The sequence below is a fragment of the Tiliqua scincoides genome, chromosome 5, assembly GCF_035046505.1.
Source record: "Tiliqua scincoides isolate rTilSci1 chromosome 5, rTilSci1.hap2, whole genome shotgun sequence".
Classification (NCBI taxonomy): Eukaryota; Metazoa; Chordata; class Lepidosauria; order Squamata; family Scincidae; genus Tiliqua; species Tiliqua scincoides.
In genome coordinates, this window is record NC_089825.1 from 44,323,725 (window position 1) to 44,340,557 (window position 16,833).

The 16,833-nt window shown below is 42.8% G+C and overlaps 1 protein-coding gene across 4 annotated transcripts in view; it reads left to right on the forward strand.

Annotated features, from left to right (window-relative positions):
- Positions 1-16,833, forward strand: part of RARB (retinoic acid receptor beta) — a 237,221-nt gene that overhangs the window by 209,251 nt on the left and 11,137 nt on the right. For all 4 annotated transcript variants that reach the window (XM_066627897.1, XM_066627896.1, XM_066627898.1 and 1 more), the window contains 2 exons: positions 9,449-9,609; positions 13,664-13,840. In XM_066627897.1, coding sequence (XP_066483994.1) covers positions 9,449-9,609; positions 13,664-13,840 — 338 coding nt within the window. The remainder of the gene's footprint in view (positions 1-9,448; positions 9,610-13,663; positions 13,841-16,833) is intronic.

The window sequence follows — 16,833 nt, forward strand, 5'->3', positions numbered from 1 at the left end:
AATAAAAAGAGTTCTGCAATGTAAGAGACTTTTTAAAAAAGGCATTGTTTGCTCAACGTCATGAAGTGCTATAGCCAATTCTACCTGCTCAAGGTTGAGCAGGTAGAATTAAATGAATTGCTCTCAATTGATTGCAGTTCTTTACCTTTGGGGCCAGTGCACTTGGCCACCATCAATATTTTTCTTTTCAAAAATCCAATGAACAGATCTGCTGACCTCCAAAGACCTTCATTTCTCCAAATTAGGAGGCACTCCCCTGACTTACAGGAGACATTAATGTAATATTCATAAATTCTTAGATGGTCAACCTTTTGGTGATATATCATAGAAAGGTCAAATTTAGGGTATTTATTTCTGTAATCAGCTGTCTAAGGGAATTGCTGTTCCAAATTTCAAGGCTCTGGCTCCAAAGGGCACTTACTTCAAGAAGGGAGCTCCAAAGGGCATTGGAACAGTTGAAATTAGATGAGACAACATCCTAACGACCTTTTAGTGGCCTCTGTCTGAAAGTTTAAAGTTAATAGATGGATTTTTTTTCTTACACTCAGCATGTGAAGGAGGAGTCCAACTTGGTTTCAGATTTTTCAATAGAAATACTGAAAGGGTTTTTTTTTAGAAAGAGGCTATCAGTTTGTGAACTGGGCAAAAGGCAAAGTGTATGTATCTGTGTTTGTATGTGCTATAGCTATTACTAATAAAATCAGAACTTCTTTATCTCACAGTCAGGATCATGCTGTGTCATTCTAATATTTGCAAGACTTTGGGCCAAGAGAACCTTCTTGCTTCTCACTTGTGAGCCAGTCTGTGCTCTGCACATGTGACTGAGGATCACTTTGCAGAGGTAGTTTCTTTAACAGAAGGAAAAGTCTTTGTACTCCTAGGTCCACAGTGATATCCATAGATTGCAACCCTGATTCCATGTTCTCTGATCAGTAATGGCATCCCTGAGAAACCAGAGTTAGTGGCATTAGAATAACTGCCAAAATACTGATAATATTATTTTTTTCATATTACCTATATTTGATCTCATATGAAATGAGGAATGTGTTGCCAGAAGCAAGCATTGATTTGCTTTAGATTTCTGACCATTATGAATCAAAAACAGTGGCAAGATTGCCAAGAGATGACTACAGTAGTGGTGAAACATCTGCCCAAGCATTCTGATGTCTTTTGCTACCTCCAAGCTCATTTTTCTTCAGTTGCCCTGTGATAACAATTCCATACCATAACTTGCTGCAGTCCATTTGTTTACATAGTCAGTGGTTTACAGTAACTAATCCCAGTAAGGAGTTGAACTTGAAATTGAAGAAGAAAACTCAATGGAGAAACTTGACTGATGTACATCTCAGTGTATAGTAGATGATGTTGTCAGCAATAGGCTGATTACACAGGCCTACAAAATTGACGGTCAGAAAAGTTTTTCCCAAACTTTATGGTGGTTTGATATGAATTTGGGGTGCCGATTCCAAAAAATGGCATCTGTTTTGTCCTATCACGTCTAGTTTTGGAGATATAGTATAGCCTCATTAGTGAATGGTTCAAGCTGCTTCTTCATGAGAAAGCCATGGTGTAGGCTTCCTCATGAGAAAGCTGCTTGAACCATTCACTAAAGAAGCTATACTATATCTCCAAAACTAGACGTGATAGGGCAAAACAGATGCCATTTTTGGAATCGGCACCCCAAATATACAAAGGAATTGGTGTAATGTTTAAGGAAGCGAAATGTGTGTTGGCCTGTGTTATCATTATGGATATGAAGAAATGAGTGGACTCCTCAACCTAAGGCAACTGCACAGTGGCCTGAGAAAAGAACAGGAGACTGGAACACCATGGGAGTACCTGTCTACATAGACAGAGGTAAAAGATTAACATCCTCTGAGATACCTTGTAGTCATGTACCAGACCTAATTTGAAGAATCCCTATGGAGGCCAAGCACAAATTACTGTCTTCATCAGGCAGTGTTGCTGCATTATTGTCTTACATGACTTTCTTACTCTCTTGTTAGTTGCACTTTGCCCTGCACTCTGTTGATGGTTTATTCTGAAGATCTTTCCAAATATTTTCAAAAACTATGCTGCAATGATACGCATTATTAGGTAAGACAAGCAGGTAAACTAAAACAGGGCTCACAAGGGCCATTGTTTCATCTGCCCTCAAGCTTTCATCTTTTTGATACAATTTTAAATTGATTTTTTAAAAAACTGCTGAGACATAGCTACACTTATTATTGTTTTAAAAGTCTCTGGTTTCCCCTAATATTTTTGCCTATTTTTATACCCTTCCAATCCACCCAAAGGCTTCTGTAACAGCCTTCTAAAAAGCTACTGAAACGTCCTGCTGCAGTTGCCATGGTCCTCTTTCAGAATAATGCCTCACTGAAAGGTTATTGCATGGCAGGACTGACATGTCCTCTTTGGATTGTCTATCTTTCCATATGGCTTTATCCTAGAACAATAGATCATGGCTATCTTTCCTTCTGAATCTGGCATGCAACACTGATTGGTCATCCAAGCTGATCTGACCAAGTGATCATAAACCCACCAGCTGGATTACCCAAGACATTATTTTGTTTTCTGCTGTTGCACTTTTTTCAACAAAAATTATCAAATCGACTTGTCCTTGCATATTGAACATGTAGTGAGAATGATTCTTGCCTTAAATCTGTTCAGGGTTATTGTTAGTAGCTTTACATATTATAGTAAAATGTATAGTAAAATCATTATTTTTAAAAGCTCACGGTGATTCTTCAGTCTTTGATAAAAAGGCACAAATACTTCCCATAAAAATGCACAGGAAGTGATTAACTACTTAACCTGGATAATTTTGTGTCTCACAATTAGTACTTATATCTCTTTGATTGAGAAAGGGAAAAAAGTGTTCACTGTTTTTATTTTAGGGGATAAAAATTGAAGCCCAGAGTTTCCAAAGAGTAGTCGAAACTGCTCATTTTCATGGTCTGTCCCTAGGGATAGAATCAATCACTGTAGTAGAAAAGGGTGACATTTAAAGAAAGAAACTTGGAGGAAAATGTCATGCTTAAAAAATTAGATTTAAATGCACTAGCTCCTGATTGATTTTTATTGCACTCAGATGGATGCAGTGATTGATTATGAGGCTTACAGATATTTAGTACCTTTTTCACTTCTCCAATAATCAGAATAACCTAATTTTCAATGTCGTTCAATGTACAATACTGAAGGATATAATAGATCAAGTTTAGAGTAATATGAAACAATTATGTAATGCATAGTACACTAAAACAAGGCAGAGTTCATGCTCACTATGTTGCTGGCACACCCTAAACGTGGTAACGTACAGCTGTAGCATGTATGATATCTTTTAAGCTGCTGTGCTGCAGTTGGTATTCCTACTGAGCTGGAAAGGATATTGTCAGAGGATGCTGGAAATTGGCAAGCACTAATTTACTAAGGCAAGGTATGACTGAAATCGGGGCCCAGTCCTACCCAGTTTCCCAGTGCTGATGCAGCCATGCCAATGGGATGTGCAGTGTGGGAATAGTTAGTGTATGTCCAGCCATTGAGAAGGACATAAGAAAAAATTGCCAGCCAGGCTAGTGACCATGAAGATTAAGCACCTGTTACTAGAACAACAAGGACAGGGTTCATGTCAGTGGCAGCCATCATAACAGCAAGAATGACCCCATACAGCACTTAGTGGTTTATCTGGAGGTCCTTCGTGCTGTGAGCTGTTTAAGCTAAGTGGGTGTTGGGGTGTTTAGATCTTCTGTTGCAGAGCTTGTTTTACTGTAGCAACAAATTCTGTATTGTTAACACCTTCCACCTTCCAATGTGATGGTTTGTTGCATCTTGACAAAAAACATGTAACAAGTTCAAAGTGGAAACCGTTGTTCTTATTCCAAATAACTACATGGAATGTAATTTTGATTATTGCACTAGGCGCGTGGAGACTGCAGTTTGTGGTGATGAGGCCAGTCAGGGCGCCATGTATTTGAATTTCCCTAAAATGTGGGTTTTTAACAAGTTCCAGAACCTTACTTCCTGCAGCACCAGTGCCCTGTGTCACCATAATCTTTGCAGACCAAGCTCAGTGCTGCTAGACCACAGACCTCTAATAGGGGGTAATGCACAGGTAATATGTTGTTTCTATCCAGCAGGAACTACTCTGGCTTTCAATTTCTCTCTGGGCCTGATTCAAATCACTTTTGCCATTGATGCCCACAGCATCTTAAGTACCACCCTCTGACACATGAATTCACCTGTCCATTGAGAACTTTGATGAAGGTTCTGCTCCCATGTGCAATCATTGACCAAGGCTCACCTGGAGCAGGTGTGGGACAGATGTGGAACTCCTGTCTTTTCAAACAGGTTCACAGGTCACGTTTTAGAAAGGTGCTCAAGATGCACCTGTTTTGCCAGACATTGGCTTGTGAGCCACTTGCTGCCACTGAAGAGTTGTTTTGTTTTTTTTTTTTTGGTCTGACACTAATGCCTTCAGCACTTGAAAGAAGTACTGTTAGTTCTTGTTACCTTCTAGCGTTAGGTTCCTGGAAATCCTAGTAAATCACTGATTAGTGGATACTGAATCATTGAGCCTATGGAGAAAATGTGGTTAGTTAGTAGAGAACCCCGTTCACCATATACTCGATGAACTTTATGAATCTGATTCTTAACTTGAAGTCTGTGGGGCTGGGTGATAGCAAGGACTCATCAATATCTCCAACATCTGATGCTTTTTCCTCTGCTGGCTATCCCTTGACTCATTGGAAGGTTACTGGCCCAACAATGAGGCCTCAGAGTTCAGCAGTGGGGAGAGGGGCTGCTTCACCCATCCTCCTCCACCACCTGCCTCTTGGTTCCTTCTGTGGACTTGCCCCAGCCCCAGAGCAGCCCTGAGGTAGCCTTCCAGAGACCTCTCATCATTGCCAGGTTTGTGAAAGTTCAGTGTAATCCTGATGGGGCAAGTCTGGAAGCAGACACAAATGTGTCTGGCAGTTCTCCATAGGCCAATATCAGTGCCCATTTAATGTGGAAAATTGACCCAATCCAGGCAGCTTTCAGCTTACAGTGGCACAGTATTTGCGGATAATGAGAAATAGGTGGCAGTTCCGCCATTCATATATAACAAAAACTGACTGTAGATTTTATTCAACAATGCTATACTGACTGGACCAATAGTCTGATGTTTTACAGCATTGTCATATGTCATATGAGTCTAGCAATCTCTATAATCATGTTTATTATGAATATAGTTTTATACAGCACTGAGAATACGATGGTCCTGCAAATAGCAAAACGTCACACTACAGGTGGGGCCTCTTTATCCGTGGATCCAGCATCTGCGGATTTGCCTTACCGCAGATGCTGAATCCCTGGATCACCCCCTCACCTGCAGACCTCCCAGACACGACTGGAACCTCGTTCCAGCTGCATCGGGGAGATTCTCTGAGCCGTGCAACCTCTCCAAGGCTCAGAAAGCTGCCCAGAACCATTTTAATGAGACTTCTGGTTTTCACTGAAAGCCAGAAGTTGCATTAGAAAGGCTCCAGGCGGCTTTCGGAGCCTTGGCGAGGCCACATACAGTGGCGTGCAGTGTCTCCAAGGCTCAGAAGGGCTGAAAATGGCAGCCCCAGTGGGCTGAAAACTGCAGATTTGATTGCCCGCGGAGGGTCCAGAAATGGATTCCCCATGGATACAAAGGCACCACTTGTATACTAAAATGCTACACAAATCTGAGCCGGTGTTTCTCCTTTAACAGCCTGCCTTCATGCACACTATCCTGTCTCCCCTTCAACATGCAGTGAAAACGATGAAATATTGCAACACTTGAGTGCTAAGTATTTAATGGCTATAAAAGTAAGTAATTCTTATATCAACATTACTCCAGGCACGTTAACTACAATAGTTAGAGAGAGTTGGTGCGACTTCATTAAAGACTATGATCTTGCACTAGGGATCTGTACAGAGATAACTAGCTATGGGGAGATGTAAGTTATATAAAATACAATATACAGCATAATCACATATTCTGTATTTGCGCAGTACGGCAGTTACAGTCACTTTGGGAACACTAGCCTAGAATTTACTGATTTTTGTATGTTTATTTAATTCCCTGCTCTCTAGAAGAGCCTTACCATTGACATTTGCATGAAATTAATGATATTGTTGGTATGTGTGATGCTTTTTAAAGCCAGATGCTCTTTACATTTATACAAAATTGGATATATCACTGCATTGTTTAATTAGACTGTACAAGATACTGAATTATTGCTTCATCTTATTTGACTTTTGGCCAGATCAGATGATATTTCTCATCCAATTTAGCCTTCCACTTATATGAAATAAGAACTCACCTGCCCTCCCTGCCATTCCAGCAAGTGTGCGCCATCTTTTCCAGCCCTGTGGGAATATCACATTTGAATATAGTTTGTGTGTGTGGGCCAAAACTACATAGTTACTGCATGGGGAATTGAGCACATAATTTCATGCATATAGGCCTGCACAGGGCCCATCTAACTGTCCTCAGGGAGCAGCTTGTCCTGTGAGCCCAGGTATAGTACATGCTGGGAGGGGCCAGGAAAACCTCAGCAGGGCAGGATGTGGGCTATTGGCCAATTAAGCAGAGTGCACCTGTCTGTGTGGCAAGTATCTGCAGAAGCCATCCCTTCCCCTGGCGGAGGTGGTGTAGGACCCAGAGGGCGACCAGGTAGGGAGGGTGGGATCAGGAAGGGGAGGAGGGACCAACCAAGGCCAGGAGAATATAAGGAGTGGGCCAGGGATGAGAAAGGGTGAACCAAAAGAGACTTCAGTGCCCTGAAAGGCTAGAGAAGGCTGTGAGTCTGAGGAGGGGATCAGTGCTGTCAACCCCCTCCCTGCCTTTGCTCTGAGGCTCAGGGAAGGAAGAGGAAAGCAAGCCAGGTCAACAGCTCTAACCCAGGGCACATGCACATTCACCACACACAATGCACAACAAGGGAGTAAAGAAGAGGCCACCGCATCCGTCCTACTTGTCCCCCCCCATGCCCCCATGGGCAAGCAATTAACACAGAAAACCCAGAGATAGTCCAGGAGATCAAGTCCCAATGTAAGAATAATGTCTCCAGATTCCATAACTGACTTCCTCAAAGCCCACTTTTCCTGTAAAGCTTTTAACACAACCCTTAGTCTTCGTCCCTTACAGAAATGAAGCCTGTGTTCATATAATTGCACTTAACATATTTCCTCACCTGTTCATTACATGTATATCTCTTAAAGGAACTCAGAGCACTGTGACTTTCTACGTTCACACCCAGCTCTCTGTTTACTCTCTCCTCCACCTATTGCTCCCATGCACCAAATTTGGAATTGTAAGCTCCTTGGGGCAGGGACCTGACTTTTGCACTTGCACATGTTGCTGGTGCTATATAAGTATAGAAAAGCCTTAAAAGTCCCTTAGAGCTGTTTTGAGTGTTGTATTTACCATATTATGGAGCAGTGGTAGATCCACTCACTGCTGTTTAAAAGGGCATAACATTTTGGGTTTGTTATTGGTGGTGGGTTGTTGTTGGATGGTGTAGGATGGTGTATTGTATGAATGTTCATAGTGCTCCATCACTCCGCATGTGTTTTATCTTGCTGCTCCCTTTGGTCCTTGCTTGGTTAATTTAGTTTCTTTCCCAGAGTGTCCCCATCCATGCACATATCCCTGCCACATTTGCAGCCCATTTCATGCATCTGATAAAAAACAGACTATTTCCTACAGAAGCTCTTGCCTCAATCAATGCTTGTCTCTGAGGTCCCACAAAGTTTGACTACTTGGTGGTAATACTGTGATGATTGGTCACCGAGGGGTGTAATCTTATATAGCTATGGAAATTGTAGCATTGCAGACATATATACTGAAATACAATTTGTCAGAAGCAGGTACTTATGGAACAGGTTTCCCACTCTTAAAATGCCTTGGACACAGTAGCATTGTTAGGGGGCTGCGGGCTGCACTGGGTGACTTGCATGAGGGGGTGACACCACTACTGGCCAAAAATTTTTAAATTGTGGTATTTTCAAATAACATCATCATGTTAATTAATGTGTAATTTCATGCAGAATGCAATGAAACAAACCACATTGAAATATCTCTATTTTATCAAGTTATAGCCCAAAATAACCCATTGAAGGTGGGACAATGGTACATCACCACACCCACTGCCCAGGGCATTGCCCCACCCACTGCATGGAAGATGGTCCATCATGGGGGTGAAGCGTTGGCCTCCTGCTCTGGTGATGCAAACCCTAAAGATGTCACTGTTTGGGCAGTTTATAGCATGAAGCACATCTGTGGGCAGTGTCAAACATCTGTTGTAATAAGGGTAGTGGAATGGGCTGTATGGCTTGTCTTTGGACATGACATTGATTTAAAAGAGGGCTTTGCATGGCGGGGTATCTTACAGTGAAAGAGCACATGCAATGTTTTCTTGTTATCACAGTCATTGTCATTATTTGATTCATAACAGTGCTTTTACAGTTGAAATGCGCTTATAAATGTTTGGGAGTGATCTTTCCATGACTGGTGCTAAAATGCACCTCTTAACAAGAAATGTAGCTGCAGGAAGTCTCAGATCTAGCACAGAAATAAGTCCTTTTATTCCTGCAGCAAAGATTGTACGTACCCAGATAATCTATTGATGTTGTTAACTGGTTTTCAGCCATAGTTATTATCCTTCCCCTCTGTTTGATCATTTTTCATGATTAGAATGATTATAGGTCTGTAATCCAGAACCATTACCTGTAGTGTAGGTTTGTCTAAATCAGGGCCCATTAGAGGAGGGTAATTTGTACCCAGGCCCAGGGTCAAAAAGGGTGCCCAGGACCCAGAGGGCACCCAGGGGCCCAGGAATTTTCTGGGATCTTACATTTTCCGATTGCACTTGCTGCCCTTGTGGGATTCTGGGGGCACTACTGTGGGCATGGTAGCAGCTGCTGCCGCAAGCCATATGCACTGAGCTGAGGAATGATACTCCTCAACACAGTGTCAAATCTGGAAGGAAACTGGCCTGCTACAGTAGTTCTTTGGCTTGTGGATCCGCTTACCATGAAGGAGTGTATAGGAGAAAGGGACACAGCCTCAGAACTAAGTTTTGATACACAAAGTACACTTTCCATTCCAGTGTGAGCCTAAATATGATAATGCCAATTTTCTGCAATGGTTTCCTATATTTAAAAGATTTTAGAAAGACTTAGGAGTGGTTTCGGTTTTCCGTATTACTGTATCTAGCTGCTAGCGCCATGTGGGCAGGTAGACCTGGGCTCACATCGGGAACTCCAGTAAACCTGGACTCCAAAGACTATTCCAGCTGTTGCCACCTGCCCCCCATCATGTTCCCCCATTCTTCAGGAAGAAGCCCAAAAGAAACTTTGCACCCCCTGATAAAATTCCCCTCATAGGCCCTGGTCCAAATAACCATATTTTAAGCACTTCCATTCTTTCTTCCAGCTGTCCGCAATGATAGGAACAAAAAGAAGAAAGAGCCCTTAAAGCAGGAGTTTATGGAGAACTATGAAATGACGGCAGAGCTGGACGATCTCACAGAGAAAATCCGAAAAGCTCACCAGGAAACCTTCCCTTCACTCTGCCAGTTGGGCAAATACACTACGGTAAGTGCTATTCCGGCAAATAGTGTTGAGAAACACATACGGCAACTTGAGGTTGAGTTTGTGTTTCAGAATCATTGTTGCTCTGAGTGGGACCAGGAAGTCCTTCGTATACTTCATGCACTAAAGCAGGAGCTAGGTTGTGTAGTGCCATCAGTGATAGCAGAGGCAAGCAAGTGCTTAAAGATAGTTGTAACTATTAGGAGAAATTCTAACAGCCCATTCCTATCCCCTGCCAGTCCATAGTATGCAGTGCCACCAACAGAGTGTGTGCTGCATGCTATGGTGAGGGGGCAAACAGATGGCCAAAATTACTTCATTAACCGCTTTTAAAAGTTAAAAAAAATCTAAAAATGGAGAACAGCATCTCCGTGTACAGTGCTGCAGCCAGGATCCATCCCCTCCAGCCTCAGAATCGCCCCTGCCCTCTCTTCTCCCTGCCCTGAATCTCCCCCTGAATTGCCCATGACCTGCCCCACCAACACCTTACTTGCTTCAGAGTGGACTCAGTCTGTGTGTGGATAGTATGCAGAGCCTCTGGCCATTTCTGCCAGCATTCCAATGCACACAACAGTGGCATAAAAGTTGGGCCACCATTAGAGGCCTTATGGTAGCAAATCACAAGATCCATCGCCGTAGGCCCTCTATAAGATTGGGCCATCAGTGTTTAAACTGCAGTGTTTATAGTACTTATACGCACTCCTAGTTTGGGGCAAGGGGGGTTAAATCCACAGATGCTCAAATCCCAGTGCCTAAGCCCCATCTTCACTGGTGCCCTGAGAAGACTCACCAGCTTCCATCTGGATCAGAGCAGTTACCCCCATGAGGAAGAGAAGACATGGGAGTTGCCCACTGACGGTGTCAATGGGGTGGCAGCCATGCTTTGCTTTCTCTTTATGGAGGGCAGTGGCTGCAGGAGAGGATGTGGAAAGCAGCAGGAAAACAAAGAGCGGCCGGCTGAGCTCCTTTTTGCAGCAGCTCTTCTCCTGCAGCGTAGGGCAGCAACTACAGGAGCAGAAGCGGCACTGCCACCTCTTCACCACCCCACTTCTGGTAGGCAGATCTGCGGTTGGTTAAATACGCATGCCAAGTCCACAGATAAGGAGTGCCCACTGAAATACATGGCTGGTAGTCTCTGCTCAGCTATGTGGTTACAAATTGTGCAAGCCTTCCTGAACTTAATCATCAATGGATACTTAGGAGCTCTGTTCAACTGGTAAAAGTACCGTGCCAAAGGCAGAAGGAATTTTTTTTACTGTGTTTTTTTTGTTTTGTCTTTTATTTTCATTGCTGCGAGCTTTACAATGTTTTCGCTGTGCCATCAAGTGCTCTCCTTCATCTAATAATTTCATACCCTTGCTTGATTGTTGCTATTGACCTTCAAACAAGGTTTGAAGGTTTTACTGTGTTGATATCCATGAATGTCTTCTTCAGTACTCTTAGTTGGAGATATGGAGGAGATTGCCACAAAAAAACAAAAAGGGATCAATTTAGATGAAAAATAAAAAATAAATACAATTTTAAAATGGCCACATAATTGGATTTTACAGCTTGGTTGGACTTTTCTGCTGATAAAAATGTCACTAGGGTGCCTTATGGAATTATTTCGCCATATGTGCTTCATTGCAGGATTATGGGAAACGCAGGTCTTAAGCTGCATGCATGAGTGCTCTTGGAAAAGGCACTCGGAAAATGTGCCACTGTAAAACATTGAGATGAACTCTAGTCGGATACGCCTCGGAACTCATGGAGAGTGCGAATCCTGGAGTTTCTGCTTCTAACCTACTTTTTAATATTAATCCCATATTTTATAATGTGGCCTGAATATTGATACTGACTCAGTGTTATTTTTTTTCCCCACATTGAGGGGGGTGGCTAAAAATCTGTTTGTTTCCAGTGATGTTTTAGCTGCTCTGATTACCCCCCAAAAAGCATTAAAAGCATATTCTGGTTGCATCTCTCATAAGATAATGAGAAACAATGTTCAACTCACACCCTTTATTGATGTAGCAAGCAGTGCAATAAAACACCCAGTTAACATTGTGCTTTATTAACTGCCTCTTCTCTTTAGTTTGCCTAGTAGTCAAATTAGATTTACATTTTGCTGAGGCTGCTGGGAATCGACTTAAACACAACCTCGTCCAACTTCCTTTCTGCAGTTGGGGGGGAGGGGGAGCATGATGGAGCGAGCTCATAAGATCCTGGTCAAGATTTCATTCACACTGGCTGGTTTCGTGCAATGTCTTCTTTCCAGATGGATACCCTATTGTAAAATGATTTCCTGCTCTAGGCTGCGCTTTGTGTAGCTCTGCGCACTGCCATTTTTCTACGGAACTGAATAAACTGCCTATTAAATTTAATTACAACCTGAATGACTGCACATCTTGATCTTATTCCCCACCCCCCATACACAGCATTTCACCAAGGTCCTTGAGGCTGATGTAAAATAAATCTTAAGGATGCAAACTCACCGACTGAGGAAGGTAACATTTCAATGAGCAAAGCAGGAATGGTTAACCCATTAGGCTTTGATTCGTCCCAGCAAACCACCAGAAACAGCTCGATGCCAAAGTGAATTTCGACATGCAGCCTTGCAGAGAAAGTGTTTCCAGTGAATTGGGCATTCTAAAAGAAACACTTGCAGGAGTATATCCTTTTGGTTCCCATTATTATTCTGCCCAAGTGCACACTTCCTACGCATGTCACCCAGTATTGCATGTGTGTCAATAAATAAGCATAGGCCTGGCTGTTAAAAGGATTTGTGGGAAAACAAATATGAGCTGAGGTATTAAGCGGACATCATGACATCATGTTTTGTGAGTGATGAGACAAAGAGAGCTCCCTCTACATGCATGGACAAGTTCCACACACACATACACATGGCACATGCATTCAGTGTATGTATTACACTGCATTAAAAATGGCTATTCGTGACAATTCATAAGCATTGGTATTTGACAGAGCTATAATTGCTGAATCACAGAGAATTTGAACTAATTTGCTAGCAATTTTGTTAACATGGCATTTGGCCCCACATGCAAGTCACTGCCTGACTCGGAGGCTCTGGATGCGGCGCAGCAGAGCTCCACTGGTTCCGTCCCACTCCCTCCTCCAACATACCTCTTCTCCGCCCTCCCCCCACCCTGAAACGCTTCCTCCTTGCCTCCCCCCACACTCCCACCTACCTCTCCACCGCTCTGCAGTCCATGCGGCCAAGCGGTACAGCACCAGTGATCCACCAGCGCTAGCCCAGCACTGGCTGGTGCTGAGCTACCTCTGGTGCTGGGCTGACATTGAGGGCTGCAAATGTACTTTACGGCACATTTGTGGCACTCATTGCCAATGAAGCGCCAGAGGGACGAGCTCAGGATTGGGCTCTGAGGCTGCAATCCTGTACACGTTTTCCTAGGAGTAAACCCCAATGAGCATAATAGAACTTACTTTTAAGTAGACATGCATAGGATTGTGCTGTAAAGCCCCCTACATGCACGCTATAGTCCTGATCACATTCCCCTACCCCACTTAACTATGGTTGAAGTTTTGAAAAGGCAAGTACACAAAGCCAAACTCTGCGTAATGTGTAGTTCGTACCTAATATTGTAAGCATGTAAAAAGGCTTCCAGCTTTGTGCAAGTGATTATGCTCAACAAGGCAAGGTGTGATTACTGCTTTTCCCAGACTCAGAAGCCAATATCCTAGTTGCACTTCTCATTTTAATTCCTGGCTTGCAACTGTAAGGGGAACGCTTTTCAATGCAGGCATTGTATAAATGAGGGAAAGAAAAATGACAATGGCATTTGGAACTGCTTGCATTCATTTTTACCCTATGTACAAATGGTGTCTTTATTCATAAGCAACAATGAAGCATGCAAAGAATTTTAGGGAGACTAGACCACATTAAGAACAAAAGCATTCCAACAGCACATCCCACTGAAATTGAAATTATTTGTGGACATTGCTTCTTGAAGGACTTCTCTGCCATTGATTATTTTCTGTGGATTCAGCCACATCCAGTAACAGAGGTTGGTTGATTTAGGATTCATTCTCTTCTTTTCAGAACTCTAGCGCAGATCATAGAGTCCGACTAGACCTGGGGCTTTGGGACAAATTCAGTGAACTTGCTACAAAGTGCATTATTAAAATAGTGGAATTTGCAAAACGGTTGCCTGGTTTTACAAGTTTGACAATTGCAGACCAGATCACACTACTTAAAGCTGCCTGCTTGGACATCTTGGTATGTATTTTTTTTAACTATCCTTTAAGGTTTATTTTATTTTGCTTTCATTTGCAAATGTATTAAACCTCTGTATACTGCTATTGGCCAAGATGAATGGGCGCAATCCACTACTAGAACTGTCAGCTGTAACGCTTGTTTGTTTCAAAAGACCTTAACGTGAATCCTACACAAACTCCATTAAAATGATGCCCAAATTGAGCAAATCCTCCCAAACCCTCACTCTAGTACAGCCCAATTATAGTATAAATGCTGAGTGGCTAGAAGCAGAATTTGCCCTGGTGATGACTTACAAATAGTTACCTCAACCTGGGTGATTCCTGCTTTGCTGCAGGCTCATTGGATTGTTGTAGGGGGGAGTTTAAGTGTTTCAGCCTGGGGTGGTTAGGATTTCTAAGCCCCGTTAAGTTATCTCATTGATTTCATTGGGGCTTTACTCAGAATTCACTGTCCTAAAATATAATCCAAAGGCTTTGGGTAATGTATAGTATAGTCACCAAAGCTTGTGGGGTGGGGTCAATAGAATTCCCATTCATCAGGGATGAGACTTCCTTGCCCTGTGTAGCCCTTTGTCTCTCCTATGACTAGCAGAAGTGGAGCAGCTTATGCAAATGCATTCAGGTTAGCTTGATTTGCATAATGTTTATGGAGGTCACATCACTCAGCAGTTCTGTTCAGATTTAGCCTTGCCTTGATACAGAATTTTGATCTTTTTGTAAAGAACAGGAACATGTAGCCCTGATCATACCTCTGACCTTGTTATTCTTAAAAGAAGGGTTATGTGGAGAAGCTTATGTGAACAGTGGGCTGCAAGTTACTATCTTTAGGATAAAAATCAGATAGACCAAGAAAAAAGAATTAGTAAGCCTAGATTTTCTGTTTCGTGGATGGATGCTAGGCTTAGGCTATAGGGCCTACTTTGCCCTAGAAACCCCTTGTTGGGTGGCTCTCTGTACTGTATGTGTTGCTTGGCTCTGCCTAGAGTTTGTTCAGGAGAAATTCTCACTCCCAGCAGTTCATCACAGAATCCCATAAACCACATAGCTTCACACAAAATCTGAGGGAGGAGAATATTAGCTGCTCTGACCTTTTCCTTCTCGTTTTGTCACAAGCTGTTGTGAAGGTTCCCTCCTGTATGACACTGATGTATGGGTGATGCGAGGGGGAAAGAGTGTGACAGAGAAGGCGAGGGGAAAGTGGAGGTTACTGTGCCGTTCCCAAGATTCACCTCCCATTGTCCCTTTTTCTCGCAGGCTTTCATTCATACTGGCCTGTCTTCTCATTATTGTGTGTGGTCTCTCCGCAAGACAGAGCTATTTGTTATCAATTGCATGCCTGCCATGGTTAGCGCTGTTATGATAAGACATATTTAAGTTCATTTTACCCCAGAAAGACATACTGTAATTTGTAAAATACGACAGAGTCTCGCGCATACGGCATCACAGAGTTGTGAGAAGGGAGGGGAACTGAAATCAGGAGTGTGTGTGTGTGTGTTCAGTAAGAAAAGTTCAGTAAGAGTTTACATAGCTTAACTTCTCGCCAGCCTTCGTTCTTAAGATGCCTGTCTGCTATTTTCAGCCTGTCATTTCCCAAGAATGCTTGTCAGCTGCCAGGCACAATCATTTGTAATTCTGGTTGCTTAAGATCCATCCTCTTTACCCCTGGAAAGGCTTGCTTAGCTTGGTAGATGGGGTCCAGCCAGCATGCACTGCCAGCCGCATGGGGGAACTTGTATGTCATGATGAGACATATGAATATATTAGGGCAGCGGTTTCTGAACTGTAGGTCTAGAACCCACCAGTGGGTTGTGACCCAGTTTTTGTTGGTTTGCGAAATGGACAGAGCAGGTTGGACTATCTGCATCAAGGGTTAAACAAGCTGCTGTTTGGGTGGGGAGCACTGCTGCTCAGTCTCCATTATAGCAATACCCCTTGGCATTTAGGAATAAATACATATAATTTATAAAGTTAGGTAGGTGTCTGCCTGGCACTCAAATTATGGACCCCTCTTTCCAGACATGTCAGCCTGGCACCATCTTCTTTGCAGTTACATATCTAGAAAACTCTGCCCTGGTCTCTCATGCGCCTAATGGCTTCTAATGACAGTTGAGGTTCTTCTAATTGCTCTCTAGCTATAGGTTGCTTTTTTTATTAATCTTGGGTTTTTTTATGTGCAGGCTTTTGTGTATTTCATCTGTTGTTTTATGTTGTTGTTGATTGAGGTCAAAAGATCTTAGAGTGAAAGCAGCAGGGAGCTCTTGGCATAGGAGTTGTATCATGATTTCTAGGCTGCAGCCTGCTAGTTTCAATTGGAGCAATCCAATTGGTTAGTAAGCTGAATACGAATATTGACTGCTTCCTTCTGCTGGTACCTTCTGCTGGGCAGGAGGTCTGGTCTAGAGGGTTGAGCTTCCATTTGCCTGAAGATAACATTCGAAGGTCACCAGTTCGAGGCCACCGGCACCGTGCGACCTTGAAGCAGCTGACAAGCTGAGCCGAGCTATTCCATCTGCTCTGAGCGTGGGAGGATGGAGACCAGAATGTGCGACCAGATCAAGAAAGAAACACCTGAATGTTGTGGTTTCTTGAAAGATAGAAACCTTCTTTCAAATTGTAAAAATCCCTATGGGGATTTAAATTGCCTGCCTATGTAAACCGCCTTGAATAAAGTCTAAGGAGAAATCTGAGGACCAAGAAAGGTGGTATAGAAATACTTGTAATTATTATTATTATTATTATTATTATTATTATTATTATTATTATTATTATTATTATTATTATTATTATTACCTGGTATGTTCCAGGGTGGCAGTCATGGTGGGTCTGTCTGTGTGTGTGTCTCCCTGTGTTCAGTGTTTTTCACAGCAGACAAATGCTTATTTGGGGGAAGGGGAAAGGCAGGGTTTTCTCAGTGGCAGGAGTAGGACTAAGCTAGGCCTGCTACCACTAATTCCTCAGATGTATGGTAATGTTCAGGGGCATTACAAGTGAACA